The 27,517-nt window shown below is 49.4% G+C and overlaps 1 protein-coding gene across 1 annotated transcript in view; it reads right to left on the bottom strand.

Moving 5' to 3' along the window:
• Positions 1–16,883: 16,883 nt before the first annotated feature.
• PRKCD (protein kinase C delta) overlaps positions 16,884–27,517 on the bottom strand; it is a 28,894-nt gene continuing 18,260 nt past the window's right edge. The window contains exons 5-19 of the mRNA XM_037798263.1: positions 26,781–26,841; positions 26,459–26,621; positions 26,313–26,344; positions 25,104–25,189; positions 24,689–24,818; positions 23,914–24,014; positions 23,230–23,302; positions 22,909–23,006; positions 22,557–22,730; positions 22,319–22,410; positions 21,727–21,789; positions 20,579–20,717; positions 20,227–20,415; positions 19,515–19,643; positions 16,884–17,558 (exon numbers count right to left, since the gene is read on the bottom strand). Coding sequence (XP_037654191.1) covers positions 17,400–17,558; positions 19,515–19,643; positions 20,227–20,415; positions 20,579–20,717; positions 21,727–21,789; positions 22,319–22,410; positions 22,557–22,730; positions 22,909–23,006; positions 23,230–23,302; positions 23,914–24,014; positions 24,689–24,818; positions 25,104–25,189; positions 26,313–26,344; positions 26,459–26,621; positions 26,781–26,841 — 1,689 coding nt within the window. The 3' untranslated portion in view covers positions 16,884–17,399. The remainder of the gene's footprint in view (positions 17,559–19,514; positions 19,644–20,226; positions 20,416–20,578; positions 20,718–21,726; positions 21,790–22,318; positions 22,411–22,556; positions 22,731–22,908; positions 23,007–23,229; positions 23,303–23,913; positions 24,015–24,688; positions 24,819–25,103; positions 25,190–26,312; positions 26,345–26,458; positions 26,622–26,780; positions 26,842–27,517) is intronic.

Below are 27,517 nucleotides of genomic sequence, written 5' to 3'. Positions count from 1 at the left end.
CAGGGCCAGTAGGATGAGGGACTGCCCCCAAGTCACTCAGGGAAGGCTGCGTCCAGTCGAGCCTGATGAAGGGCAGGCAGGGAGGTTGGCAGGACTCACAAAGCCCACAGACCAAAACGTTCTGGAGAAACAGATCTGGGTTCCGAGCCCACCTCCACCACTCTCTCCCTTCTGTGCCATCAGTATATCAGCTCCCAAACCTCTGTTTCCTCATTTTTCGGGTGGGAATAATGACAGGGCCACGAGGCTACAGTAACAATAAAAAAACAATTAATACCTTTAGCACAACGCCAGGCACTTAAGGGCTTAGAAGCCAGTTGCAATTCATAACAACTCATATTCGAGGGCATGGGCAGGGCGAGTGGCACTCTGCACGGTGGCGTGTGTGCCCACAGGCTCTTAGGAAGCACAGGGTTTGACCAGCAACAGCCTAGGTTCCTGACACTCAGCGAGTGGTTGCCCAGCAAACATGGTTGTTGTACCCATCATTGTTAAACAGCCCTGGGGTTTGTTATTTAAACTGCTTTATTGAAGTATAATGCACACACACATACAATTCACCTATTTCAACAGTATTTTAGTAATTGACAGTTGTAGAACCATCATTGCAATCAATTCCAGAACATTTTCCCACCCTATAAAGAAACTCCATGCCTTTTAGCAGTCGTCCCCATTCTCCCCACTTCCCTCAGCCCTTGGCAATCACGAATCTACTTTCTGTCTTATTAGAATTGTTATTCTGGACATTTCATATAAATAGAATCATACAGTATGTAGTCTTGTGTGCCTGACTTCTTTGACTTAGCTTAATGTTTTCAAGATTGATCCATGTTGTAGCATGTATCAGTACTTCATTATTTTTTATGGCTGAGTAATATTCTACTATATGGCTCTATCACATATTTGTGCATTCATTAATTGACGGACATTTGGGTTGTTTCCACCTTTTGGCTATTATGAATAATGCTATAGACATTCGTGTAAAAGGTTTTGGAAGACATATGTTTTCATTTCTGTTGGGCACATACCTAGAAGTGGAATTGCTGGGGTATAGCATAAGTGTGTGTTTAACTTTTAAAAACTGCCAAACTGTTTTCAAAGTTGCCGACCATTTTACATTCCCCAGCAGTGTATGAGGGTTCCTCGCCACCACTTATTATTATCTGTGTTTTTGATTATAGTTGTTCTAGTTGGTGTGAAGGGATCTTATTGTGGTTTATTTGTTTTTTTTTTTTTTTTTTAATGGAAGAACCTTACATCAGTATCATTGTGATTTTGATTTGCATTTCCATGTTGGATATTGATGTTGAACATCTTTTCATATGTTTATTGCCCATTTATCTATTTTCATTAGAAAAATGTCTCTTCAGATGCTTTGCCTATTTTAAAATTAGGTTATTTGTCTTTTTATTATTGAATTGCAAGAGTCCTTTATATATTCTGCATAGAAGTCCCTTATTTTTTTGGTCTATTTTTTCTTAAACTTTTTTTATCTTGAAATAATTATAAACTCACAATGAGTTGCAGAAATAGTAGAGGAGTGCCCATGTACTCATCACCCATCTTCCCCCAGTGGTGGCTTCTTATGTAACTACAGTGCATAAACCACCAGGAAACTGACATTTGCATGTCTGCACTGACCATAGACCTTACCCAGATTTCACCAGTGCTCCTGTCATTTTGATAGAGGCCAAGTGCTTCCCTTCTCGTCCTTTCTGGGAAGAGGACGGGAGACAGGTGTGAGTACTCCACGGCACTTGGGGGGCCCAGCACTCCTTCTCCCCCTAGTGAAGACCCCTTCATGCTGTGACCCACAACTTCCTGCTCCATCCAAAAATCCCCTACCCAGAAGGTTGTGTGTAGGGGCTGATCTGGGTCCTGCCATGAAGAAAACAACCACTTTGAGCAGCCTGTCTTGCTTCCCAGCCTCTGGGACCCCTCTCACCTGGAGGATGTGGGATTTTGAAAGGTTTTACTTTAATCATTAAAGCAGCTCAGAGGCAGGTTCTAACCCCCCACCCCACCCTGTTGATGCCCTGCCTGGAGGGCTTGGGGCTCCCCTGTGCTCAGTCCTTGGTGGGGGCAGGGTGGGCTCCCACTTTGCACCTTTCCAGGTATGGGGAGAAAAGAAGAGAGCTAGGGGGTAGGTACTGGCCAAGTGGCCTGGGTAGCATTCCAGATATCTGCCCCACACTGACCCTCAGGGATCTGAGTTTCATGGATGTGAAGATTTGAGGCACAAATAAGACATGGAAAATACTTAAGTGCAAAAATTGGTTGATGCCATAAGACAGTGTCAACCACAAGTCTCTTCCCCCCTCCACAAGTGGCGGCTCGGTGGGGACCCCCGAGCCAGGTCTCCTGTCTCCACTGTCCTCCCCAGAGAAAAGGGGGTCACCCAGGCATGGCCCTAAGAGTGAGAGCAGGAATTGGGTCCCAGAATGGAGGCTGGCAGGGGGCTGCCAGTCGCCCAGCTTGGGTGTACTGTCTATAATTGCTGGTTTTGGTGCTGGCTTATTCTAGGTCAGGTACAGCCCTTGGGAGGGCCCTTTGTCCAGGATCCTGCTGCTGCCACGTGGCCAAGCCTGGGAACTGGGAGGGACAGTGTCAGGGCCTAGGTGGGTCCCCAGTTCTGCCGAGTACACGGCCCACCCATCCTCTCCCAGAGCACACCTTTCTAGATGTCAGAATTTGAAGTTTAAGAGAAAAAGGAAAATATCTGGAATTTAAAGGGGAAGAAAGAGGGTTCTTTAAAAGGGCAGAAATTCATCAAAAAGCTTCTGACCACTCCCCAACCCAGACCCAGGCCCAGGATAAGGGAAATTCCAGAAGCCCCCAACTGTCACCTGGTTCTCACCTCCCAGAGAGCAACCCAAAGTTTCCAACATCAGGAAATGTCTTCCCCCCAAAATTTCTGTTTCTACCTCAATCTTCATCAAAGTACCGAAGGTGAGTTTATTAGTACACCAAGTTGCACATAGTATGTTTTCACATTCCCTTTAACGACTTCAGCTCTGAACATCCAATAAATACATTTTTCACGTTTTTCATAAGAAGTAGTAGACAAGAGTTTTAACAAAAACTTCCCATCCATATGCCACACCTAAATTCCAGAAGTTTCCATCTCTATTCCCACACTCCTAAGAGACTGATCAAAACACCAGCCAATTCAGAACTGGATGAGCAAATCTTTATCCTTTAGAGACTATTCAGAAATAAGCTGGGACCTCTGCACGTGCTTGAGCTAAAGTCCACCAGGGCAGGGATGGAGGTGGCTGAAGCTCGGGCCCACCAGGAATTTCATTTTAGCTGATGTCAGGGACACAGAACCTCAGCAACCTGCCCGTCTCTCCATTCACCCTCAGTGGCCCTGCAATGCCTGCTGGTGCTCGTGCAGCTCCAAAATTGCAAGATGTGTGCTGGGATGTAGAGGGAGCTTTGGGGCAGTTATTCACTCACTGCAAGGCTGGACAGAGCTCTGTCCCATAAATCCAGGTCCTGTTGATGTTGCTTTCTAAATGATCCCAAATGCACCATCTTCTGTCCTCACCCTGGTCCAGGCTGCCATCATCTCTCCCTCGATGGTGTCACAATCTCCCAGCTACCCTCATGCCTCCCACCCCAGCTCATTTCCCACACAGCAGCGCAAGGGAACCTTCTAGAACCTGACACAATCACTCCCTGGCTCAAACACTCCCCCTCCCCCATGGCTCCCACAGATTGAGCCCAGGCTCTGGCTGAGGCCCTGAATTGTCCATCTTGCCTCATTCCAGCCTCATTTTGACCCTCTCTCCCAACCCCCAATCCCAACCCATCTTCTCTCGGTTCCTCAACCTTCTCTCTCACTTCTCCTTCTGCCTCCTACCCCTCCCCTGCCTGGGTTGGCGCCTGAACACTCAGGGCTAGGAAAACAAAAGTCAATTTGGCAATAGGAAGGAAGTGGGGACCAAAGAGGAAGAGGAAGCTTGGTTGGGGAGTGGAGGGGCAATCAGAAAAGACTTCCAGGAGGAGGTCATAGCTGAGCCAAGCCTCCAGGTGAATACAGGGTTTTGACTGAGAGTGAGCTGGGGTGGGGGGGGGGGTGCATCCCAGGAGGAGGGTAGCCTATTTGGGCAACTCTAAACTTCTGGCTCACTGGAAGGCACATGTAAAGAGGTGGAGTGAGGCTGGCTGGAAATGGAGATGGGGCCTCCAATGCCAGGGAAACAGAGCCTGGTTAATCACAGGCTCTGTATTTCTGTATTTTTTTCTGGTTTCTATTGCATTGATTTCTGCTCTGATCTTTATTTCCATCCTTCTGCTTACTTTGGGTTTGTTTGCTCTTGTTTATCCAGTTTCTGAGATGGAAGCTGAGATCATTGAGACCTTCTTCTTTTCTGATATAGACATTTAGTGCTATAAATTTCCCTGTAAGTACTGCTTTAGCAGCATACCACAAATCCTGATATGGTGTGTCTTCATTCTAATTTTCCTTTTGATTTCTTCAACTCATGAGTTATTTCAAAGTGTATTATTTAGTTTCCAAATATTGGGGGATTTCCCAGAGATCTTTCTGTTACTGACTCCTAATTTAATTCATTGTTGTCAGAGAACATATTTTATGTGATTGAATCATTTCAAATTTATTGAGGCTTGTTTTAAGATACAGAATATGTGCACTCAAAAAAGAATGTATTCTGCTGCTATTGGTTCAAGCTGGTTGATTGCGTTATTCAAGTCTTCAACATCCTTACTGATTCTCTGTCTACTTGTTTTATCAATTATTGAGAAAGAGAGGTATGAAATCTTCAAGTGTAATTATGAATTTGTCTTTTTCTTCTTGTCGTTCTATGAATATTTGCTCCATGTATTAGGTGCATAAACATTTAGGATTGTTATGTCCACTTGATGAATTGACAACTTGATCATTAGGAAATGATCCTCTTTATCCCTGTAACATTCTCTGCCCTGAAATCTACCTTGTCTGATATTAATATAGACATTCCAACTTTCTTTTGATTGGTGTTAGCATGGTATATCATTTCCCATTTCTTTACTTTTGCCCTATTTGTGCCTTTATATTTAAAGCAGATTTCTTGTAATCAGCATATAGTTGGGTAGGTCTTGTTTTTTCATCCAGTCTGATAATCTATGCCTTTTAACTGTATGTTTTGGTTAATTATATTTAATGTGATTATTGATGTGGTTGGGTTTAAATCTACCATCTTGCTATTTGTGTTCTATTTGTCCCACCTGTTCTTTGTTCCCTTTTCCTATTCTTCTGCCTTTCTAGGTTGAAAATTGTTTATAATTCTATTTTATCTCCTTTGTTGACTTATTAATTATAATACTTTGTTGTGTTAATTTAGTTGTTGCTTTGGAGATTATAGTGTGCATCTTTAACTTATAACAGTCTACCTTCTAATGATATTATACCACCTCTTGTATAGTATAAGAACTTTACAATACTTTACTTCCTTTTCTCCCCTTCTGGCCTTAGTGCTATTGTTGGCATAAGTCTTACTTTTGCATATATTATAAACCTAACAATCCATTGTGGGTATTTTTTGTTTGTTTGTTTGAGATCATAAATTATCTTTTTTTTTTCTGACAGCAGACCAGTCAGTGAGGAAAATAAAAGACTTTTCCACAAATGGTACTGAGACAACTGGATAGACGCATGCAAAAAGAAAGAAGTTAGACCTCTACCTTGCACCATACACGAAAATTAACTCAAAAATGGATCAAAGGCCTAAATGTAAGAGCTAAAACCATAAACTCTTAGAAAACACAGGGGTAAACCTTCCTGACCTTGGATTCAGCAATAGATTCTTAGATATGACACCAAGAGCACAAACAACAGAAAAAATAGATAAATTGCACTATATCAAAATTAAAAACTTGTGCTTCAGAGGACACCATCAAGAAAGTGAAAAGACAACCCACAGAATGATAGAAAATATTGTCAAATCATGTATCTGATAAGAGACTCATATCTAGAATATAAAGAACACTTACAACTAAGTAATAGCTTCTGTTTAAAACCAATGTTTAAAACAACCCAATTTAAAAAATAGGTAAAGGATCTGAATAGACATTCCTCCAAAGAAGATAGAAAAATGACCAATAAGCACATAAAAAGATGTTGATTAGTCATCAGGGAAATGCAAATCAAAAACCCAGTGAGATACCACCTGGGGTGGTTTGAAGCTATATGTACATTTCCATGAATTTCTAAACCTCCCAAACCTAAGCTAACCTGTCTGTCTATATCTCCCATACATCTGAGAAATCGGCATTCTAGCTCAAAGTGGAACCATAATTCCCCTCTTACCAGCCATTTCTAGAGTTCTTTCATCCAGATATCTTGGTGGTGACCAAGTGCTTTTCTCCTCTCCACTGTGTCACCATCCCTTATTTGTTCTCTCCTTCCCTCTCTTTCTAGTTTTAGATGCAGTACAGTGACAGAAGGTAGGACGCAGAGGAAGCAGAAGGAGAAATATAGATATTAATCAGCAAATAAATAAGATGCAGCCTTTCTTAACCAACTGTTTCTAAACGTTTATGCTTATAAGTCAGGTTACCTAGGAAATGGTCTCCCTTAGATCTCTGGTTGGGAGAAACGCTCCTTCCTTGCCCGTATTTTTTCCTTTCATATGGATTGTAAAGTCCGTAGAAATTGGGTCTTTTCTGGTTCATCTTTATTTTCTCCACACAGTTGGGCACAGTGTTTTGTACAAGACAGTTACCATGTAAGTGGCTATAATTGAGAAATGATAGCAAAATGATAATATATTAACGCAAAAAAACTTCATTATGGTGGTTGAGAAAGTTCCACACACAGATGCATTGCTGAAGATTTTTGGCATTTTGTTATCTGTGCGGAAACAATTTTACTGCCCATGTCCGCTTTTATGACAGCAATGACATTTACTTTTGCAATGGAATATTAGCTCATATGACCTCTGGAACTCATTTACCTGCCTTTGCAGCTCCAGATAACGGTTCACTGAGGTTCCGTCAATATACCAGCCACCCAGGTAATTGCTGTTTTCCATGCCCTTCCTGCCTTTGTGTAGACCCATATTTCCACCTGGAATAATTTTCCTTCTGCCTGAAGAATGTCCTTTAACATATTTTAAAAGCAGTTTTATTGAGATATATTCACACACCATGCAATCCATCCAAAGTGTGTAATCCATGGCCAGCAGTATGATCACAGGTTGTGTATTCATCACCACAGTCAATTTTAGAACATTTCATTGCTCCAAAAAGGAAAATCCCATACCCCATATACCCCTTATTATTGACACTTTGCAAAGGTGGTACCTTTGTTATAATTGATGAAAGAATATTAAAATATTGCTGTTAACTACAGTTCATAGTTTGCATTAGGTATATTTTTTCACATATACCACTCTATTGTTAACACCTTGTAACAGTGATGTACATTTGGTCTAGTGGACAAAAGAACCTTCTTATATTTGTACTTTTAACCATAGTCATCATCCATAAGCAGGTGCACTGTGTTATACAGTCTCATGTTTTATCCTCTAGCTTTCCTTCTCGTGACATGCACGACCCTAAACTTACCTTGCTACTATAATCACACCCATAATTCAGCGCAATTATAATAATGTGCTAGCATCACCTCTATCCATCTCCAAACACAGAATAAACCAAATAAAAATTCTGCATAAATTAAGCATCAGTTCCTCTTTCTCTACCCTCATTCTATCCCCTGGTAACTTGTATTCTAGATTTTAACTCTGTGAGTTTGCTTATTATAATTAGATCATGTTAGTGAGATCATACAATATTTGGACTATTGTGTCTGGCTTTATATCATTCAACATAATGTCCTCAAGGTTCATGTTGTCGCATGTTGTCACATGCATCAGGACTTCATTCCTTCCTACAGCTGAATAATATTTCATTGTATGTATGTAGCACATTGTTTATCCATTCATTGGCTGACACTTGGGTTGCTTCCATCTTTTGGCAATTGTGAATAATGCTGCTATGAACATTGGTGGGCAAATGTCTGTTCAAGTCCCTGCTTTCAGTTCTTCTGGGTATATACCTAGTAGATGGATTGCCACATCATATGGTAATTCTATACTTCCTGAGGATCTGCCAAACCCTCTTCCAGAACAGCAGCACCACTTTACATTCTCACCATCAGAAAAAGTGTTCCTATAACTCCACATCCTCTCCAACACTTCTAGTTTTCTGTTTTAATAGTGGCCGTTCTTGGTGTGAAATGATATTTCATTGCAGTGTGATCTGCGTTTGAACTTCATAGCTAGTGAAGTTGAGCATCTTTTCATGTGCTTTTTAGCTATTTGTATTTCCTCTTTGGAAAAATGTCTATTCAAGTCTTTTGCCCATTTTTTAAATGGGTTGTTCTCTTTTTACTGTTGAGTTGTGGGATTTCTTTATATATTCTAGATATTAAACACTTATCAGATATGTGGTTTCCAAATATTTTCTACCATTGAGTAGGTTGCCTTTTCACTTTCTTGACAAAGTTCTTTGAGACACAAAAGTTTTAAATTTTGAGGCAGTCCCATTTATCTATTTTTTTATTTCATTGATTGTGCTTTGGGTATAAAATCTAAGAAACCCTTGCCTATCACAAAGTCTTGAAGATGCCTTCTTACATTTTATTCTAGGGGTTTTATGGTATTGGCTCTTATATTTAGGTCTTTGATCCATTTTGAGTGAATTTTTGTATAAGGTATGAGATAGGGGTCCTCTTTCATTCTTTTGCATATGGATATCCAGTTCTCCCAGAACAATTTGTTGAAGAGACTATTCTGTCCCAGTTGAGTGGACTTGGCAGCCTTTCAAAAATCAATTAACAAGATGTGAGGGTCTATTTCTAAACTCTCAATTCAATTCCATTGGTCAATAGATCTATCTTTATCACAGTACCATGCTGTTTTGACCACTCTAGCTTTATAATATGTTTTAAAGTCAGGAAGTGTGAGTCTTCCAACTTCATTCTTCTTCCTCAAGATGTTTTTGGCTATTTGGAGCCCCTTACTTTTCCAAATAAAATTCATAAATGGCTTTTCCATTTATTAAAAGTAGGCTGTTGGAATTTTGATTGGGACAGCATTGAATCTATAAATCAATTTGGATGCCTTTTATTTATTTTTCTTGTTTAACTGCTCTAGCAAGAACTTCCAGCATAATGTTGAACAACAGTGGTGACAGTGGGCATCCTTGTCTTGTTCCAGATCTTAGAGGGAAAATTTTCAGTCTTTCACCATTGAGTACAATATGGGTTTTGCATATATTCTCTTAATCATGTTTAGGAAGTTTCCTTCTATTACTATTTTTCAGTGTTTTTACCAAGAATGGATGCTGGATTTTGTCAAATGCCTTTTCTGAATCAATCAAGATGATCTTGTGTTTTTTCTCCTTAGATTTCTTAACATGGGGTATTACATTAATTGATTTTCTTGTGTTGAACCACCCTTGGATACTTGGGATAAAACCCACTTGGTCATGGTGTATAATTCTTTTAATGTGCTGTTGGATTCAATCTGCAAATATTTTGTTGAAGATTTTTGCATCTATATTCATCTGTAATTTTCTTTGCTTGTAGTATCTTTATCTGGCTTTGGTATCAGGGTGACATTGGCTTTATAAAATGAGTTAGTTAGTGCTCCCTGCCCCCCTCCACAATTTTTTTTTTAAGAGTTTGAGCAGGATTGGTATTAATTCTTCTTGGAATGTTAACATTTTAAATAGATGATGGAGATGAAGTATTTCAGCTTTGGATGTCTTAAAAAGTCTTTATTACACCTTTGTTTTGTTTGTTTTTAAACTTTTAATTTTGAAATGATTTCAAACTTACAAAAATAATACAAACCCCATACTGAGAACTCCACCTACCCTCCTCCAGACATCTAGGTTCACCACATTTGCCATCTTATTCTATCAATCCATCTATCTATCCATCCATCCCCATCCATCTATCTATCTATATATCTACCTATTTTCTAGACATTTAAGAGTAGGTTGTATACATCATGCTCCTTGAATACTTAATACTTCCATGATATTTCCTAAGAACAAGGATAGTCACTTATGTAACCACCTTAAAAGTGCCATTATCAAGTTCCAGAACTAACATATCCATACCCAGGATGTCACCAGTGGGGGATACATTTGGGGCCTCCGGAAGATTCTCCAGCTCTGCCTCTGGAACTTGCTGGGGAAGGTCATGAGGGTTGAGTCAAGGGAGAGATTTCGGGATGGGCCATAAGGCCAAACTGGAGGGGGCAGAGAAGGGGCCACACCACAAACATCTGTCTCTCTGCTGCTGCTGAAATTTTCAATGGACTTTTGTGATGATGGCAATTACCACCTTTCATATCATTTAACTTTTCATTTGTGCCAATCAAGAACTGGGACATGTGACATTCCAGCTTTGATTTCTTTCTTTTTCATACTTGAAAACCACAAGAGATGTGTTGCTATTCATGTCAAGTTTTAACACTTGCTTTCCAGCCGTGGAGCTTGCAGATGGCCCAAGGCCCCAGGTGAGGAGGGTGTGAAAGACCTGCTGCTGGGATGGGAATCACCCATCACCCCACTCCTACCCCGGGAAAATTGTGTCTCCTGTTCTATGGGGTCCTCGGATGCTATGAAGCTGGGTCCAGTCATGCCTTACACTTTATGGCATTCTTATAAGGCAGATGTGTGTGAAGTGCTGTTAAGAAGAAGAATATTTTTATGTCTCCTAAGCACTGACAATATGCCAGGCACTGCTCTAGTTCTCCACGTGCCAACCTTGCAACAATCCCATAAAGCAGTTTCTATTATGCTACCAATGAAGAAACTGAGGGTCAGAGAGGCCGACGGACCTGCTCAGGGCTGGGCAGGTAGGTGCAGACCCAGATCTGACTCTGAGCCAGTGTCCTACGGTTTCACCATCGGCCCTGCACGTGCTATGGATCCATTGTAAAATGAGCATTTGATAACAAACTGTTGACAAGCCTGAGCCAAGGTTTAAAGACAATCTTCTTCTTCTTCTATTATTATTATTTTTTAACATACCTGTTGCCAAACAGGGCATTCAGGAACAATTAAGCTAATAAATCCATTTTTAAGTCAATGAGTATTTTTGTGAAGTGCTTGATTTTAAACTTATTATTGGTGCAAAGTGTCTAATTGACTTAATTGTTTCTGAGCTCATGTTTTAGACCTCCCCATACTTTTTTTTTTTTTTAATTCAGTTTTATTGAGATATAGTCACATACCATGCAATCATCCATGGTATACAATCAACTGTTCACAGTACCATCATATAGTTGTACATTCATCACCCCAATCTATTTTTGAACAGTTTGTTACACCAGAAAGAATAAAAATAAGAATAAAAAATAAAAGTAAAAAAGAACACCCAAATCACCCCCCCCATCCCACCCTATTTTTCATTTAGTTTTTGTCCCCATTTTTCTACTCATCCATCCATACACTGGATAAAGGGAGTGTGATCCACAAGACTTTCACAATCAAACTGTCACCCCTTGTAAGCTACATTGTTATACAATCGTCTTCAAGAGTCCAGGCTACTGGGTTGGAGTTTGACAGTTTCAGGTATTTACTTCTAGCTATTCTAAAACCTAAAAAGGGATATCTATATAGTGCATAAGAATGCCCTCCAGAGTAACCTCGCAACTCCATTTGGAATCTCTCAGCCACTGAAACTTTATTTCGTCTCATTTTGCATCCCCTTTTTGTCAAGAAGATGTTCTCAATTCCACAATACCAGGTCCAGGTTTATTTCCGGGAGTCATATCCTGCTTTTAGGCCTGCTCATACTCTTGATGGGTTTCTAATGGGTTAGAGCTTGCAGCTGCCTTGCTCTTGACCGGGTTCCCACTCTCAGCCGGGGCGGGGCCTCCCCCTCCCACCTGCCAGACAACATTAACATCTGAGGGTGGCCAGGCCTTGGGCATCTTTCTGTGCTAATTCCACAAAGTATCTTGTGGCCCATCCTGCTTTTACCTACTCCTTACCCTTAGCCCTTCCACAGAGTGAGGGGGCAGGCCGTGGTGAGGGTGTAGTAAGTGCTCAGTGGACACTATTCCTCTACACTGGCTCACTCACTGGTGCTCACTCATCGACATTTACTGCTGCCCGCTTTGTGCCGCCTGTTGTGTGCCAGCCCGCAGCGGGCACAGGAGGAGGGGCGCTGGGACACACCTGGCTATGCTCCCCAAGGGTCTTGCAGCATCTCTGCCACTGCCTTCTTGGGTGACCCTGGCCCAGCGCCTTCCCCTTTCTGGCCTCAGTTTCCCCACTGTGGAACAAAGGTGTTGGCTTTGTGACCTCCAAGAGTGGCTTCCATCTCCCTCTGTTGTCCCTGCCCACCATCTAGCCCACCTTCTCTCCTCCTAAGGACCAGAACAAGGGACCTGCTCCTTCTCTCTCCCTGACAGTCCCTGGGCCAAGGAGACTATGGAGACCGTCTGTGTTCAAACCTGCAGGAATCCTCACAGGGGAACCCACTCACAGACCCTGAGGGGGCCCCCAGTCCAGAGCCAAGTGTCCCTGGGACTTTGGGCAAATTCCTTAACCTCTGAGAGCCTCAGTTTGCTCACGTGCAAAAGGGGGAAAGTAACAGTCATTCCTCGTGGGGCTGTAGTGAGGCTTCATTACAGGTGACAGCTCAGGTAAAGCATGAAACACAGAGCATGACCCAGAGTGTTTGCGTCGCAAGCTGTGAGCCCCCAGTGCTGACAGCAGGCACCTGTTTCGTGAAGGAATGTATGAATTCAGAACGGAGCCCAGCACTCCCCATGGCACCTGTGTCCACCATCACAGGTGATTCTAATACAAAGCTAAATTCCCTCCTCAGAAGAAAGATAAAAATAACTTACCATGAGGTTTTGGCCTTTGCACAGTGTTTAATGTGAGCTGAACAAACGTTCGGATGATGTATTTTACAGCAGGGAAAGAGAATAAATTGGGGGTCTTCTAGGGCCCACTTAAGAAGCCTGATTTGGGGTCTGCCATCAAAGTTCGGAAGACTTAAGTCGCCAACAAGGGTTGAATTCCTATGAGGAGAAAGACAGAGGAAGAGCCCAGGGAGTGACCCGAAGGTGGTCTAGCCTTACCCGGTCTGCACTGAGTTGGGTCTGGCTTCCACTTTAGGGGCCTTCCTTTTCCCTCCTTTTCCTTCTTTGTTCCCAAGTCCAGTGCTTGCAATTGTGCCAGTCTCCAGCTGCAAGGAGATGAAGTACAGAGGAAACGCAGACAGCTCGCTGGTCTGAAAACCAGCTGGGAGGGGGCCGAGGAGGTGCGGCGCATGCCGGTTTCAGAGGCGCAACACCCTCCCCCACCCCGCAAAGGCGGGGCCAAGGGCGGCGAGGGGACGTCCTGGAGCTCCTAGCCCCTCCCACCCTAGCCTGATATGCCCTTATTTCCTGCTATTAACACCCACCTCATATCAGTCATTCACAGCTTGATAAGGAATAAAAAGTGACTGTAATGTTGGCATAGAGAATGGGGTTGAGATTTGGGGCAGCCCAGAGACCCTCTTTAAAAATGCCAGGGGAACGGCGGTCATGGAGCCAGATAATCTAGCTGTGTAACCTCCATGTCTCCATGTCTCCGTGTCCGGCAGCACCTCCTCGCTGGGATAGTCCTGCCGGGTTCTAAATGGTACGAGGCGGGTTAAGAACCCAGCACAGCACCTGGGCGCAGCGTAGGGCTCCCACTGCGAGACCTCTCCTTCTCCCGGGTGTGCGCCCTCTGGGGTGCCAGGAGCCCGAGGACCACCAGAGGGCGCTATAGCCCGGCTAGAGCCGCTGTTCCATTCCACCGGCTGCCCCGGCCCTCCGGCAGGGAGCCTGGGGCCCTGGGAGGTGCAGCGCCGTGAGCCTCCCCCGCATATGGGCTGGGCGATCCTGGCAGGTGACTTTGCTTTCCAGGGTGGGCCTGTTCAGAGAGGGGTTTTCCAGAAGTCCCAGGGTCATCTCCATCACCAGGACTCTTAGGCAAAATACAGATTTCCGGACCTCACCCAACTGGCTCTCAATCCTTGCACACATTGGGCCAGTGGGAAGCTTTAAAAACACTGATGCCTGGGCCCCCTCCAGAAATCACCATTTAATTAGACTAGGCAGCCTGGGCTTTGGGTTCCACTGTGCAACCAGGGCTGAGAGCCATTGGTCAGAAACGTGGCATGGCAGCTATGTGCTTTTATCAGTATGCATTGCACACTGAGGGTCTTATTCACTCATTCATCTTTCCTCCCTGCAGCCCCACCCTGTGCTCCCAGACAATTTGGTGCCTTCAGAGGCTTACACATGGAGCCACAGGGAGGGAATCACTGAAACTTTTGATTCTCTAACTTGTTCTTTCTGCTGCTCTCTTGGCCCTGCACCATTTTCCATGCCAGGAAGGTATTTAACCAGCTCCCCCGCTGCTCATCAGTTTTCCCAATTAACCCACTGGCATCCTGGGCCAGCCTACTGGGTCCATGGGTGAGGCTCTGAATAGCCCTGCCTGAGAAGGAGCAAAGCAGATCTTGGGGTGGGTGCATTTTAGGTTGTAATAAGAAACTGCCAGGTTGCCCTGGTGCAGTTCAGCCAGAAGGCCCAGGGATTCCCACGGGTGGTTGGCAGGCTCACTGCCCTGCTGTGACATGCTTTGCAAAGTCTGTGGGCTGGGCCCGTGAGACGCACTTACAGACAACGTTGGAGTTCATCTTGCAGCATCACGCTCATCCCCATTTTGCAGCCAAGCCCAGGGGCTCTGGGAGGTTAAGATACTCACCGAGGTCACACAACTAGGGAGCTGCAGGATTTGAACCCAGGGCTGCTGTCTGTGTTAATCTGTTCATCTCTGAGCACAGGACGTGGCACACACTTCAGGTGGGCCTGGGTCCCCACTGGACCGAAGGCAGCGTGTTGCTCCATCCAATGCCCACTTGATGGGAAGGGGAGCCCTGCCTGCTTCCAGACCCCCAGGTTAGTGAAAGTGTGGCTCCCAGCCCAGCCATGAGAGGCATTTCCGGAGGCCTCTGGCTCAGGCAGGCACCCACGCGATGGAGAGGAACAGGCCTGGAGCGCGCAGCTTCCTGGACAGTTTGGCAGTGTCCCCAGCAGCGGCTTCCCCATCTCAGGAAGCTTGGGGTGGGCACCACTGGCCCAGCACAATTGGGCACCCAGCATCACCCTGTAAGGGATTTCCGAGAGCCAGAAGCTCCATGATGCAGCAGGGATTAATGTCATGCTTTACAGGTGAAGGAACTGAGGCCCAGGTGAAGGAACCCAAGATTCCATGTTGTATGAGCAGCAGAGTGGAACCTGAATTCCAGGCTCTTGATTGCGGGCACCATGTTCTTTCCACCACCCTCCACTGCCTCTGGCTATTCCCCCTTTTCAGAGGGGAAAAACTGGGGCTCCAGGTGCAAGGCTCTGCCCTGACCTGCAGGACACTAGACACTCTGAATCCAAACACCACTCTCTTGTTTTAAACCCCCTTTGCACGGCGTCGTCCTGTGTGTGTTGTGGCAGGGGTGGGTGACAGGTGTCCCCAGGTACCTCCCTTGGGCACCCCCATCACAGCCCATGCCAGGCTCTCTCCCACCAGACTGTGAGTCCAAGGGGACAAACAATACACGGGGTGGGGTGTGGGAGGGTGCTCACTGCTCTCCCGGGTACCCAGCCAGCCCATTGTGGAACAGGAATTCAACATGGGTGCTGAGAAGAGGGGGTTGGTCTCTCTGGAGAGTTCGCCAACCCCCTCCAACATGCCGCCCTGCAGCCCCTGGTCAGCAGCCAGGCAGGGGTCCCTGTGGCCCTGTCCCCTGGCCAGCACCAGCACCAGCTCCACCCCATCCCGCCCACTCCAGCTGTGGAAACTTGTACTTCAGCCCAGAAAAATGTACTTGCTGGAAATCAGCTGCTTGGCCACCAAGGCCAGCCAATCAGACGCTGGGAGCACCTCACCCACCTCCAGGGGCAGTGGGCCGGGGGCTGGGCCCACACCTCAAGACAGAGAGGAGACCTAGACAGCGTGCTCCAGAGAGCAGGGTAGGAATGGAAAAGGGGGAGAGAGAGAGAGAGGCGGGGAGGAGGAAATGGGAAGAGGGGAAGGAGGGAGACTTGGAGGCAGGGGAGGTGGGGAGTGGAAGTGGTACCTGGAGCGGGAGGGCCCCTCAGGAGGCTGCTGGCCTCCACCCACATCTCTCAGAGCCAGTTTCCTCAGGGGCACAATCAGGCACCAACCTTGGCCCAGCCCCGTGGCATCTTCTCACATTTTCTCCTACCCTGTCCCTCCTCTTCTCAAGGTGAGCAAGAGTTCCTGGGAAACAGATTCTAGAACTCAGGCGCAGGCTCCTCTGTGGCAAGAATGGGATTAATAGTATAAATAGTAACTAGTGGTAGTTACAACTATCCTCTCCTGGCCTTGTCCCCATTTTACAGATGAGGAAACCAAGGCCTCAAATGATTCAGTGACATGGCCATGTCCTTCAGCTACTGTGGGTTCTGAACCAGGCTGGCCTGACGCCTGAACCATACCTCCTTCCCCTGGCCTGGCCTGTTCTCTGCCTGTCGTCCGGACCAGGGCTGCAGCTCTCCACACCTGTACATCACTGCTCTCACCCTCCTGGGACAGCTGCCTGGGCTGGTCCCCCCTCCTCCATCACCACACAGACATCTGGGGCTCCCTGCAGCCACCCAGAAAAGCCTTCTACTTTAGGCCCAGGGCCCCAGCTCCAGAGGAAACCCATAAATACAAACACATTTGCATGAAGGCCCGGGGTCTGTGTCTACAGCCTACAGCTCAGTCAGCAACCGTCCGGGTCAGAGCCACCAGAAGTGCGAGCAGCTGTCCTTTGCTTCCTGGGACAAACGCATCCCGACAGCCAGGTCGGTACCATTCGTTGTTTATTCAGACACACAAATAAAAGAACCTGGTGGCTCACACAGCTGGCGCTCCCCTTTTTCTTGTTTTTTTTTTGGTCATATATATATTTTTTTTAAAAAAGATCAACACGTCACCAGTCCCCCACATCTTTTTCTCTACTGAGCAATATATACAGCCTATTATATATATTTATATATATAATATATATATTTTCAATAGATAACTACATTCAAGTAATGAAACACAGGATTTACAATTTCCCTCTGAGGGCAGAGGAAAAGCAAATTCACACACAGTTCACAGAGGAAGTACCATAAAAGCCCAGCCAGGCAGGGGCCGTGGCCCTTCTGGGGGGAACAGGAGGGGGACAGCAGCACAACTCATGGCAATCACACCGTTGCTCATGGTGGAGGGAGGGATGGGGGAGGGGCGGGGCGCGGCTCCTCCGCCTGGGCTGGGGGACAGCGGGCTGGTCCCAGACCCCTGCTGGGGCGGGGTGGGAGGCATGCCTGGGAGCCTCACTTCTCTAAGAGGCGCTCGAATTTGGGGTCCACAAAGGAGAAGCCGGCGAAAGCTGTCTGGTCCATAGAGTCGATAAGGTTCTTGTCACTGTAGGAGAGGCGGGGCTTCTCGTTCAGGAACTCCTGGTCGAAGTTGCCGTAGTCCCCGCCCGACTTCTGCGGGCAGAAGGAAGGGGCGGGTGAGTGGGGTGCCATGGGGTGGACTCCCAAACACCCCAGGACACAAAAACCTGGGCCCGACCAGAGCCGTGTTTAGTAAGGACAGAGAGAGGGCCTCTCCCAACTGCCTGAGAGGAGCCCCAAGAGGGAAGTGGATGCCATCCCCCCAAGGGGACAAGGAGAGCAAGCAGGGAGCTCCAGGCCGGGGAAGCAAAGGCAGGACTTCCTGGGCAGGGGCTGGCAAACTATGGTCCATGGGCCAAAGTCGGCCTACCGCCTGTTTTTGTACAGCCTGCAAGGTAAGAATGGTTTTTACATTTTCAAATGGTTGGGAAAATTTTTTTAAAACAATAACATTTCATGATGTGAAAAACTGAATGAAATTCAAATTTCAATGTCCATAAATAAAGCTTTATTGGCACAAAGCCACACCCATTCATTGATGTATTGTCTATGGCTGCTTTAAGACCCATCTGGCTTGCAAAACCTGAAATATTTACTCTCAGGCCTTTTACAGGGAAAGTTAGCTGACCCCCTACTCCCAAGGATATGATGAGCTGCTATAGCGTGAGGTTTCAAACTGGTGGCCCCCCGCAAACTCAGATGGCAGGTACACTCATTTTGGCTAGCATCGGGTTTTAAAGGAATTTGACATAAAAACCCAGATTTTTTTTTGTTCCTTTAGAAAATTGGCAGAGCAGCCCTGGGCCACTTCCTCCCACATCTACTCTTGGTGCTGAGAGCCCCTTCGGACAGCTCGCTGCAGGCCCCACCACTCCTCACCGCTCTCCACTGTCAGTTGCTGCTGCTGAGCATGCCTGCCTTGTTTTACTTAGTGTACAGAAATAATCTTTTCCCTCTCTCTTTCCAAAGTGTGAGACAGAAAGTGGGTTGTGTAATTTTTTACGACCATCCTGGCCTGTTTCACACATGCAGTTAGTTACATGCCCAGCCCTGGAGTCATCCAAGTTTGAGAGCCGTGGTGCAGGCAAAAGTGCTCTGTGGTCTCAAAGCACAATTGTGGGGCACATTACACAGGCTGCCTGTGGCAACGACATGCCCCGGTGGAGGAGTGGGAGCCAAGCAGAGAAAGGGAGTGGGAGGGAGGAACTGTGAACACGGGTTGTGGGAGCAACTCCTTAGGTGTTTGAGGTGCTCCCAATTCTGGCCTCCACCGGACTCTGCTCTCCTGTTAGCCCCTTGGGGGCCTCTGGGGTTCTGAGCCTCTGTACAAACATCCTCTCCTCCACCTGGAATGTCTCCCAGCTCTTCCCTACCTGATTGCCAGCCTAGCTTATGTCCCACTTCTTCCAAGGGGGATCCCAGACTCCACCCTGACCCCTGAATCCTGGGCTCTTGATCACACACACACATACCCCGGAGCAACTGATCACATGTCTTGTGACATTTCTCATATTGTTGTCTTGTACTGCAAATTATCATCAACATGGAAATTTATCTTTCTAAGTGGCCAAGGGCACCTCCTGCTCTGGGACTGGGTCTCCCACCTCGCTGTGCAGCCCAGAACAGTATCATGCATCCAACAGGGACCCAGCAAACATCTACTGGAGAGTGGATTGGATGGATGAATGGATGGACAGATGGATGAGTGGATGGAGAGACGGAATGGAGGCCTTAACTCTGATTCCCAAAGCACAGTGCCCTGCACATAGTCCTCAGCACACAGCAGGGACAGCTAGATCCACAGTCCCCAGAACCACCAATGTTTGTGAAAGATTGAGTGAAGAGAGAGAGAGGGTGAGAATACAAGGGCAGAGACTGTGACTGAATGTGCCAGAGGAGATCAGGGAAGGTTTGTTGCAAGAAGGGAGAGGCGGAAAGTGTGTGAACGACCATGGGGAGAGACAGGGCAAGGGAGAAGGAGCCCACCCCAGAAGGCAGTGCAGAGGGCGACACTGGATGGGCGACCCCATCCCGGACAGGCTCACGTACCACTTTGGGTCTGAAGGGTGGCTCCACTTGCCGCTTCTCCAGCAGGGTCCAGTTGATGGTCTTGAAGAAAGGGTGGATTCTGATGTTCCCTGTCACTCCCAGCCTCTTGGTGGGCTCCCTTTCAAACAGCTGCAACCCAGCAGAGGCCCTGGTTAGCACCCAAGGGCTGTGGGAGAGCAGAGCTTCAACAAACCCCCAGCAGACCCAGGCGTGCCAAGGCAGTTTGCGGCCCAGCCCAGTGATGCTGTCTGGAGAACACTGGGGCTGGGGGAGGCCTCTCCGGCCTGCTGTGCTCCCAGGGCCCTTGGAGACAACAGCTGGGGCTACCAGCCTGTCTGCTGGTGGCACTTATGAATGTTTCCTGTCTGCCTGGCACAGATCTGAGCATCCTTCATTTATTTTCTCTTCCCAACAATCTGTGAGGCAGGTTCCCTCAAAATCCCCATTTTGCAGATGAGAAGACCAAGACTCAGCGAGGTCAGGTGACCTGCCCAAGGTCACCAGCTAGTCATGGGCAGAGCCAGGGTGTGTCCTCATGTCTGCTGCCTCCTGACCCTGACCTCCTCCTAACCCCCAGGCCCGGTCCTCGGACAGGAGCTGCTGAGAACGGGGTCGGGGAGCAGTATCTCCAACATGTTAGGACTGGTGCACCAGTCTGGCTGCCATCTCGGAGACAGGAAGCTGCCGCCTTCCCCGGCCCAGGGCCCCCCACCTTCTCCAGGATGTCCTTGGACTCCTTGGTGATCCAGCGGGGGTAATGGGGCGTGTCCACACGGATGGACTCGAAGAGTTCGTCCTCATCATCACCGTGGAAGGGGGACTGGCCAATGAGCATCTCATAGAGAAGGACCCCAAAGGACCACCAGTCCACGGAGAACGTGTACTTCAGGCCCTGCAGGATCTGGGGGGAGCAGGAACACCAGAGGTGACGGCTGAGGAGCCCCCGAGCACATGCCCCGGCCAGGCCTCCTCCTCCTCCTCCTCTGGGCTTCCTCAGACGTCACTGCCCTTGGAAGCCTTCCCTGCCCACCCTGGGCTGGGGGCCGGGAGAGTGCTTGGCTCACCTCGGGGGCGATGTAGTCAGGGGTGCCACAGAAGGTGCTGGCCTGACTGTCCCCAAACATGTTCTCCTTGCACATCCCGAAGTCAGCAATTTTGATGTGGCCGTACCGGTCCAGCATCACGTTGTCCAGTTTGAGATCCCTGAGGGGAGAATACAGGAAAGGGAGGCATAAGGAGCCTATTCTCCTCCTCCCCAACACTGCATCCCATATCCCCATTCTCAGCCCTAAAAGTCCAGGATGCTCCCCAAGGGTGCAATGGAGTGAGGAAGAGCAAAGGAAGCAGGAAGAGAAAGATGCTACAAACAGGTGCTTCCTGCAAGCCACCCACTGTCTGCTAAATGCTCTACACACACTATCCTCGACCCCCAAGCCCAAAACAAGGCTCAGAGAGGTGACATTGCTTGTCCAGGGTCACCCGGCTGGTCAGCGGCAAAAGTGGCCCTGGGGCTCAGGTCTGTCTGACTCGTAAGGGCAGGGACCATGTCTATTTTTATGTTAATAGTCATTTGAATAGATAATATATGCACATGGCAAAATGTCTGGTACTAGAAGAGGCACACAGTGTGAAGTCCATCTTCCTCTAATCCCATTCCCCAAGCACCCCACCCCCACCCAGAGAGTAATTCGAGGCACAAATAGCATATTACAATGTGCATCTCCCTCCCCACCTTTTTAAACCTGAATCCTAATAATCGATACACACTGCTCCACCCATTGGCTTCTCATTTGACAGCGTATCTTGGCATCATACCACATCAGTACCCCGGGCCCTGCCTCAGCCCTTTGGATGGATGAACAATGTTCCATGTCAGATGGAACCATGATTTATCGGAACCAGTTGCTACTGGTGGGCGTTTAGATGGTTCTGATGGGGCTTTAAGGAGACCAACTGCTCCAAGAAAGGGCAGATGCCGTACCAGCACTGCCCACCTTGGAGTACCAGCAGTGAGCTTCCCGGCCCTGGAGCCGGGCAGCCTCAGCTGAGGAGCCACGGGGAATGCCAACACTGGAGTGGGAGGTTTCAGCAGACACCCGATCGATGACTGACTCTGACAGGGGCCCAAAGCTGGGCTGAACCCCACTCAGAGCATTTGGGGGATATGATGGGGCTGAAGCCTTCCCACCCGATGTGCCCCCTGACCCCGCACCTGTAAATTATTCCTTTGCTGTGTAGAAACTGCAGGCCACAGACTATCTCGGCTGCATAAAACCTGGGTGAGAAAGAAAGCGTTCTGGGACTTCTGCCGCCCAGCCCCAGCTTTGCCCTGTGCCCCACCCCCCACCAGGGGCAGGAAATGCTGCATAGACATGGAACACCTGGGCCTGATCAAGCACCTCTTGTATCAGGCAAGTGGAGGATGGCAGCCAAGGCATAAAGAAAATTATGAAGGAAAAACTGCAAATGAGACAATTTTCTCCTTTATCGTAAGGGTATATCACACACATGTATAGATATACATATGCACGCACACAGTTGGGGGTGGGCAAATGGGGAAAAACCATTGCCAAGCTGGTCTGGGGGCCACACACCAGGGTCCTGTCCATGCAGGATACCGTCTGAGAGGCTGCGCCGGCTGAGGCCCAAGGAGGGGACAGGACCTGGCATGTCTGGGTCCTGAGTGGTGGGGATGGCCCAGGCTGCCTCCAAGTCCCCCCACCGCCCAGCCCAGAGCAATGGAGGGGAGCCCGGCAGTGGGCTCTGCGCCCGATGTCCCTCCCCCGCACGGGGCCCGCACATACGTGGCCCGGTAGAGTTCGAAGCGGCCTTTGTCCTGGATGTGGAACATCAGGTCTCCCCCATTGAGGAACTCCATCACGAAGAACAGGTGTTCCTGCGGAGGGGGAGGGCGGGGAGCAGAGGCACGGGAGTGGGCGGGGGCAGGCAGGAGGCTCCCTCGCCAAGGGCCGCTGGGGTCAGGCCCAACAGGAGGTAGGGAGACCCGGCCCCCCAGGCAGTGACGGTGGGAAGGGTGGGCACCTTGGTCTGGAAGGTGCAGAAGAGGTGGGCGAGAAAGGGATTATCCCAAGCAAGCGCCAGCACCCGCTTCTCCACCATGGTGCACTCCACATCATCATCGATCAGAACCACGTCCTTCTTAAGGGCCTTGACAGCAAAGAATTGTCCTCTGCCCTTCAGCTCTGCGAGCAGCACCTGGCAAGTGGGCGAGACGGCTGAGCAGGAGGTGGGGGGCATCGAAAAGGCCTCAGCTGCAGACTCCCAGCCTCTGCCCACCTGGCCAGGAAGGAGTCAGGGAGGAGCAGGAAGCAGGGGCCCCTGAGCTCCTGAGCCCCGGCCCCTCGAGCTGCTCCAGGGCTGCACGGCCTCTCACCTTCCCAAAGCTGCCTTTGCCCAGGACCTTGTGGAAGGTGAAGTTCTCAATTCTGCACGTGCTGCTGCCCTCCCAGATCTTGCCGTAGGTCCCAGTGTCTGCCCAAGAGAGGGGTGCTCCAGTCTCAGGTCTCTGCCTGGGTGATCCCCCACCCATGAGACCCAAGGGTGGGCTGGGGCAAGGGGCCTCAGAGAGGAAGGGGCTCCCTCAGCTGGGGCAGGTTTCCCTTGATGGGGGAGGGAGGCCACACTCCATTCTGAGCCATTGGGGAGTGGGGACTTTAATGGGAGAACTTCACCAAGGGAATCATCCCAGAGGCACCTGCTTTCCTGTCGAAAGTCTGGTAGATCCCAACAGGCTCTGAAGTCCCCGATTCTGAACCACGGGAGGATCTCTGGGGAAGGGGTGGAGGTTGAAGAGCCAGGTGGTCACAAAAAACCCTCAGCCCAGAGGGAGGACCCCCAACCCCAAGCCCACCCTCAATACTGACATGGGTCAGCAGGGTCAGAGTCCGGGACTCCCACACGTGCACACACACACGCACACACACATACACATGCACCCACACGCCAGCTGCACAGGGAAGCATTGGGGGTCTGGACAGCATTGATTACAATCCAAAGTTTTGTAAATTGAGCCCCACTTCCTCAAACGCCTTACTGGACAGATTTTTGTTCCCTTTATTTCTGATCAATTTTAGAACTTCATCTTAAACTCCTGCAGCATCCCTCAAGCCCCAAACACACACACACAAAACATACACATTCTGTCTTTTAGTTCAAAGCATTCCAACAACCAACTCCGTGGCCCCCAAATTCACTCTCAAGTAAAGAACTGCTTGGATAACTATTTTCTCATGAGAACAAGCCCATTTCCCTCCGCTACCTAATTCTTGAATGGAGATCTTCCAGACGTGGGGTCCTGGGTATAGATGCCCCACATCGCAGCCCCCGGGACTGGGTAGGGGCCCTGGTCGCCCCTGGGGTCCCCTCAGAGCCCACCCACCTGGCTGACTTGGGTCAGGGCCTCAGCCAGGAGCTTCTGGTTGATGCCGCAGAGGTTGGCCACCTTCTTCTGGCACTTGTGGTGCACGTTCATGCCACAGTCTGGGGGGTGGGGCGGAGAGGCAGGGCCATCAGGACCCGGGAGGGTGGAGGGGAGAGCAGAAGAAAGGAGGGTGCAGGGGAGTCTGCTGGGCTGCCCATAGTTAGGAAAAAATGAATCTGAAGCCCATATTTAGGAATAAAATGTATCACATGCTTTTTAAGTATTCTATGATTTAAAGAAAAAGAAAAAGCGAAGATTCGGGATCTAATCCTAAACCCTCCCAAAATGTCTGGGACAACTTAGGTCACTACCCCTCAAGGGGTCTCCCATTTCTCATCTTTGAGACGGGAGCAAAACAAAGCATGGTGGGTGGGGAGGGGCACCAGTCTGTCCCGAGTGCCTGCAAAAGCATAGCAGGCCTTGGTTAAGCACTTTCTGCTCCCCGGCCCCTCACAGTGACTCTCTGGGTCCTACTCTTCCCCCCATTTTACATTTGAGGAGGCTAAGGCTCAGAGAGGTGAGGCCACCCATCCAGTGGGGCCACAGTAGGAACATGACACAGCTAGCCAGGCAGGTGGGGAGAGGCCACTAAGGCCAAAAGGCCCCATCTCAGGAGCCAGGGGTGGGGGACAAAGGCAGCGTCAGTTAGCTGCAGGTTCAGAGGTGCCAGTGAGCAGGGCACCAGCTGGGAGCAGCCCTCCTCCCCAACCCCCGGAGCCCAGGCAGCGTGTACCTTCACACTTCAGTCCCTGCTTCACCAGCCCCCAGAGCAGGCTGCCGCAGTGGTCACAGAAGGTGGGGCTCATGTAGTTGTGCACCTTGAACCGGTGCGGCATGTCAATGTTGAAGCGCTCTTTCTGGAACTGGGGTGGGGGGAGGTCACAGGTCCAGGGTCACGTGCTAGCTGCAGCCCCTTCCTCTACCCCTAGCTCTTCCCCAACCCCATGAATGGCAAGATGCCCAAGAGAGCTCCTCTGGGGACTGGGAAATCCAGAGGTCCCTGGAGCCAAGGCAGGGGGCCAGGAAGGGCAAAGAAAGATTGGAGGTGGGAGAGTGAGCCCTGCAGGGAAGAGGTGGGGAGACCCCCAATCCCTCCCACCTGGCCAAGCCCCCAGGTCCCCAGGGCCCTGTCCTGGGCCAGGCCTCACCATGGTGTCCCGGCTGTTGGCCGCAGTGCCAGTGCACCGGCCGATGATCTTGTCGATGCATTTCTTATGGATGGCGGCGTTGCATTCTTGAGGCGGCACAGCCCCGGAGGGTGATGGGAGGGCACAGAGAGAGGGCAGAGTCTGTGAGCTGGCACCCGCTGGCCCAGTCCAGCCCTCCACACAAAGCCACTGTTCTCCTTGACCGCCCACAGCCTCACCCTCCCAGAGGCCTCAGACCCAGAGCTTGAATTTTCTCTCCTCCCACCCGTCTGCTCGGGAGGGGCCTGGGGAGGAGGAGGCTGGGAGGACAGGCCGATCTGGAGGGTCTGAGAGTCAGGGGAAGACTCCCTGGTAGGCAGGGAGGGGGAGCAGAAGTGAGGAGAACCCTTTCCATCTTCTACGCCCCAGGACAGCAAACAACTCCTAAGCTCTCTCGCACACATGCACAGACACACCCCAACACAGACACCTGTACATACAAATGTGGCATACGTAGCAATGATAATAGCCTACTTATATGGAACACTTGCCACGTGTCAGGCACTTAAAATACAGACTTTACATACTGTATCTTGTTTGATTTTTCACAATAAACCCATTATCTCTTTTTCATAGATGCTGAAGCTGAAGCCCGGGGTAAGGCCATTTGACTGGCAAGTGGTAGAGCTGGGATTCAAATGCAGGCCGTCTGACTCCAGAGCCTGTGCCCATAACCACTCCCACACTGCCTCGTGCACACACCATCATGGGGAAGGGTAGACTCACACGTGTGTACCCAGATACACACACATCTAAACAGGAGCACATACACAGTCACGGCTGTGCAAGTAAATGTCCAACAACTAGTTCTCTGGGGGAAGAGCCCTGATTTGTAGCACTGGCCAAGCGGCCAAGGCTGATTTCAAACCACCAAGGTGATGGCATGGAAGGCAGAGGTGGGAAGAGATACACAGAACTAGCCCTCATGAGCGAGAGCAGGCCGGCTTTCACACTCACTGAATGCAGCTGTTGTACACACAGACACACAGACACACATGCACTCGAAGGTGGGAAATCATGTGGGCACAGGCTCAATTACAGAGCCCCTTGTCCAGACACAGTCCCAACAGGGGGCCACAGGTATCCCTGTGAACACACACGGGTACCAGCAGGCACACTCACACATAAGCACACACACGTGCAAACAAACTGGGACATGGAGACACTTACGCCTGCATTTGTAGCCTTGCTTGTTGAGACCCCTGAAAGGCAAATCCCCAAGGCAGAGTGAGTGACGGGGAGTCCCAGGGAGCCCCGGATTGTCGGGGCCCTCCCAGCCCCCATAACTGCCCCCAGCGGCTGCAGCCAGCCCTCACCAGACAAAGTCCTTGCACACAGAACAGAAGGTGGGCTGCCCGAAGAAGGTGGCGATGAACTCGTGATTCTTGATGTAGTGGATTTTGGCCTGCTTGATGGCTCCGCGGCGGTTCATTGTGGGGAACTTGGCCTCGTCATCACCACGCATAGACTGCTTGCAATCTGGGGGCCACGGAGTGGTGAAGTCAGCCCCAGGCCCCAGAGGGGCAGCGTCCCTTTGGTGTCCCTCCTGGGGTGGCCGAGGACAGACCACTGGTGGAAGCTGTTTCCCTAAACCCTGGCCCCGGCTCTGGCCTCGGAAGCTGGTGGGGAGGGTCTTACCTATGTCTTCCAGGAAATACTGCACTGACATCAACACCTTGGCCTCGGGCTGTAGGTCCAGCTGTGGAGGTCAAGGGGGACAACAAGGTCAGGGAGGGCCGGCATTCCAGCCCCCATGGCCAGCCCCCCAGCCCGAGGCCAAGCAAGCCCCAGCAGCCCAGGCGGACACCTGTGTGCCCCGTGTGGGCAGGCCCTGCCCCGAGCCCCGCCCCTCAGCCAGGGTATTATTACATTTGGGGAAGTGAAAGGATCCAGCCCACACCCAACCCAGCCCCAGGGCCCCGGGAACAGAGTGGGAAGGGAAACTCCCCACCCCCAAGCCCTGCTGACCCCTCAGCAAGGATCCAAGAATGGAAGTACCCCATCCCCCGTGCTCACGCGCAGAGACACAGACACACACTCATGCTAACACACACCTTGCCAGTTCTGTCTTTATTTTTAAAAACTCTCCTTTTCCATGAAGCCCTCCTTGACTGGCCCCCTTCTACTCTGCACTTGCAGTCTCCTCACACTGACTGGAGGGTCCTGAGGGCGGGGCCTGAGCGTCTATTCTCCCCCACCCCCCACCCCCAGGACCCCAGCCTGGGTGATGCCAATCTTCCTTGGGGAGTGGACAGAGAACACCATGAGGCAGCCCCCGCTGAGTCCCTGCGTGGCTGGCTGGGGGGTCAGTGCAGTCCTGTGTCAGCTTCTCTCCTGCCCCGACCCCTTCACCCTTCACCAGAGTCTGACCAGAG

Source organism: Choloepus didactylus, chromosome 1 (genome assembly GCF_015220235.1).
Source record: "Choloepus didactylus isolate mChoDid1 chromosome 1, mChoDid1.pri, whole genome shotgun sequence".
In the NCBI taxonomy this organism is placed as follows: domain Eukaryota; kingdom Metazoa; phylum Chordata; class Mammalia; order Pilosa; family Megalonychidae; genus Choloepus; species Choloepus didactylus.
Note: the sequence above shows the minus strand (reverse complement) of the source record. Positions and strands in the feature narration are given on the sequence as shown.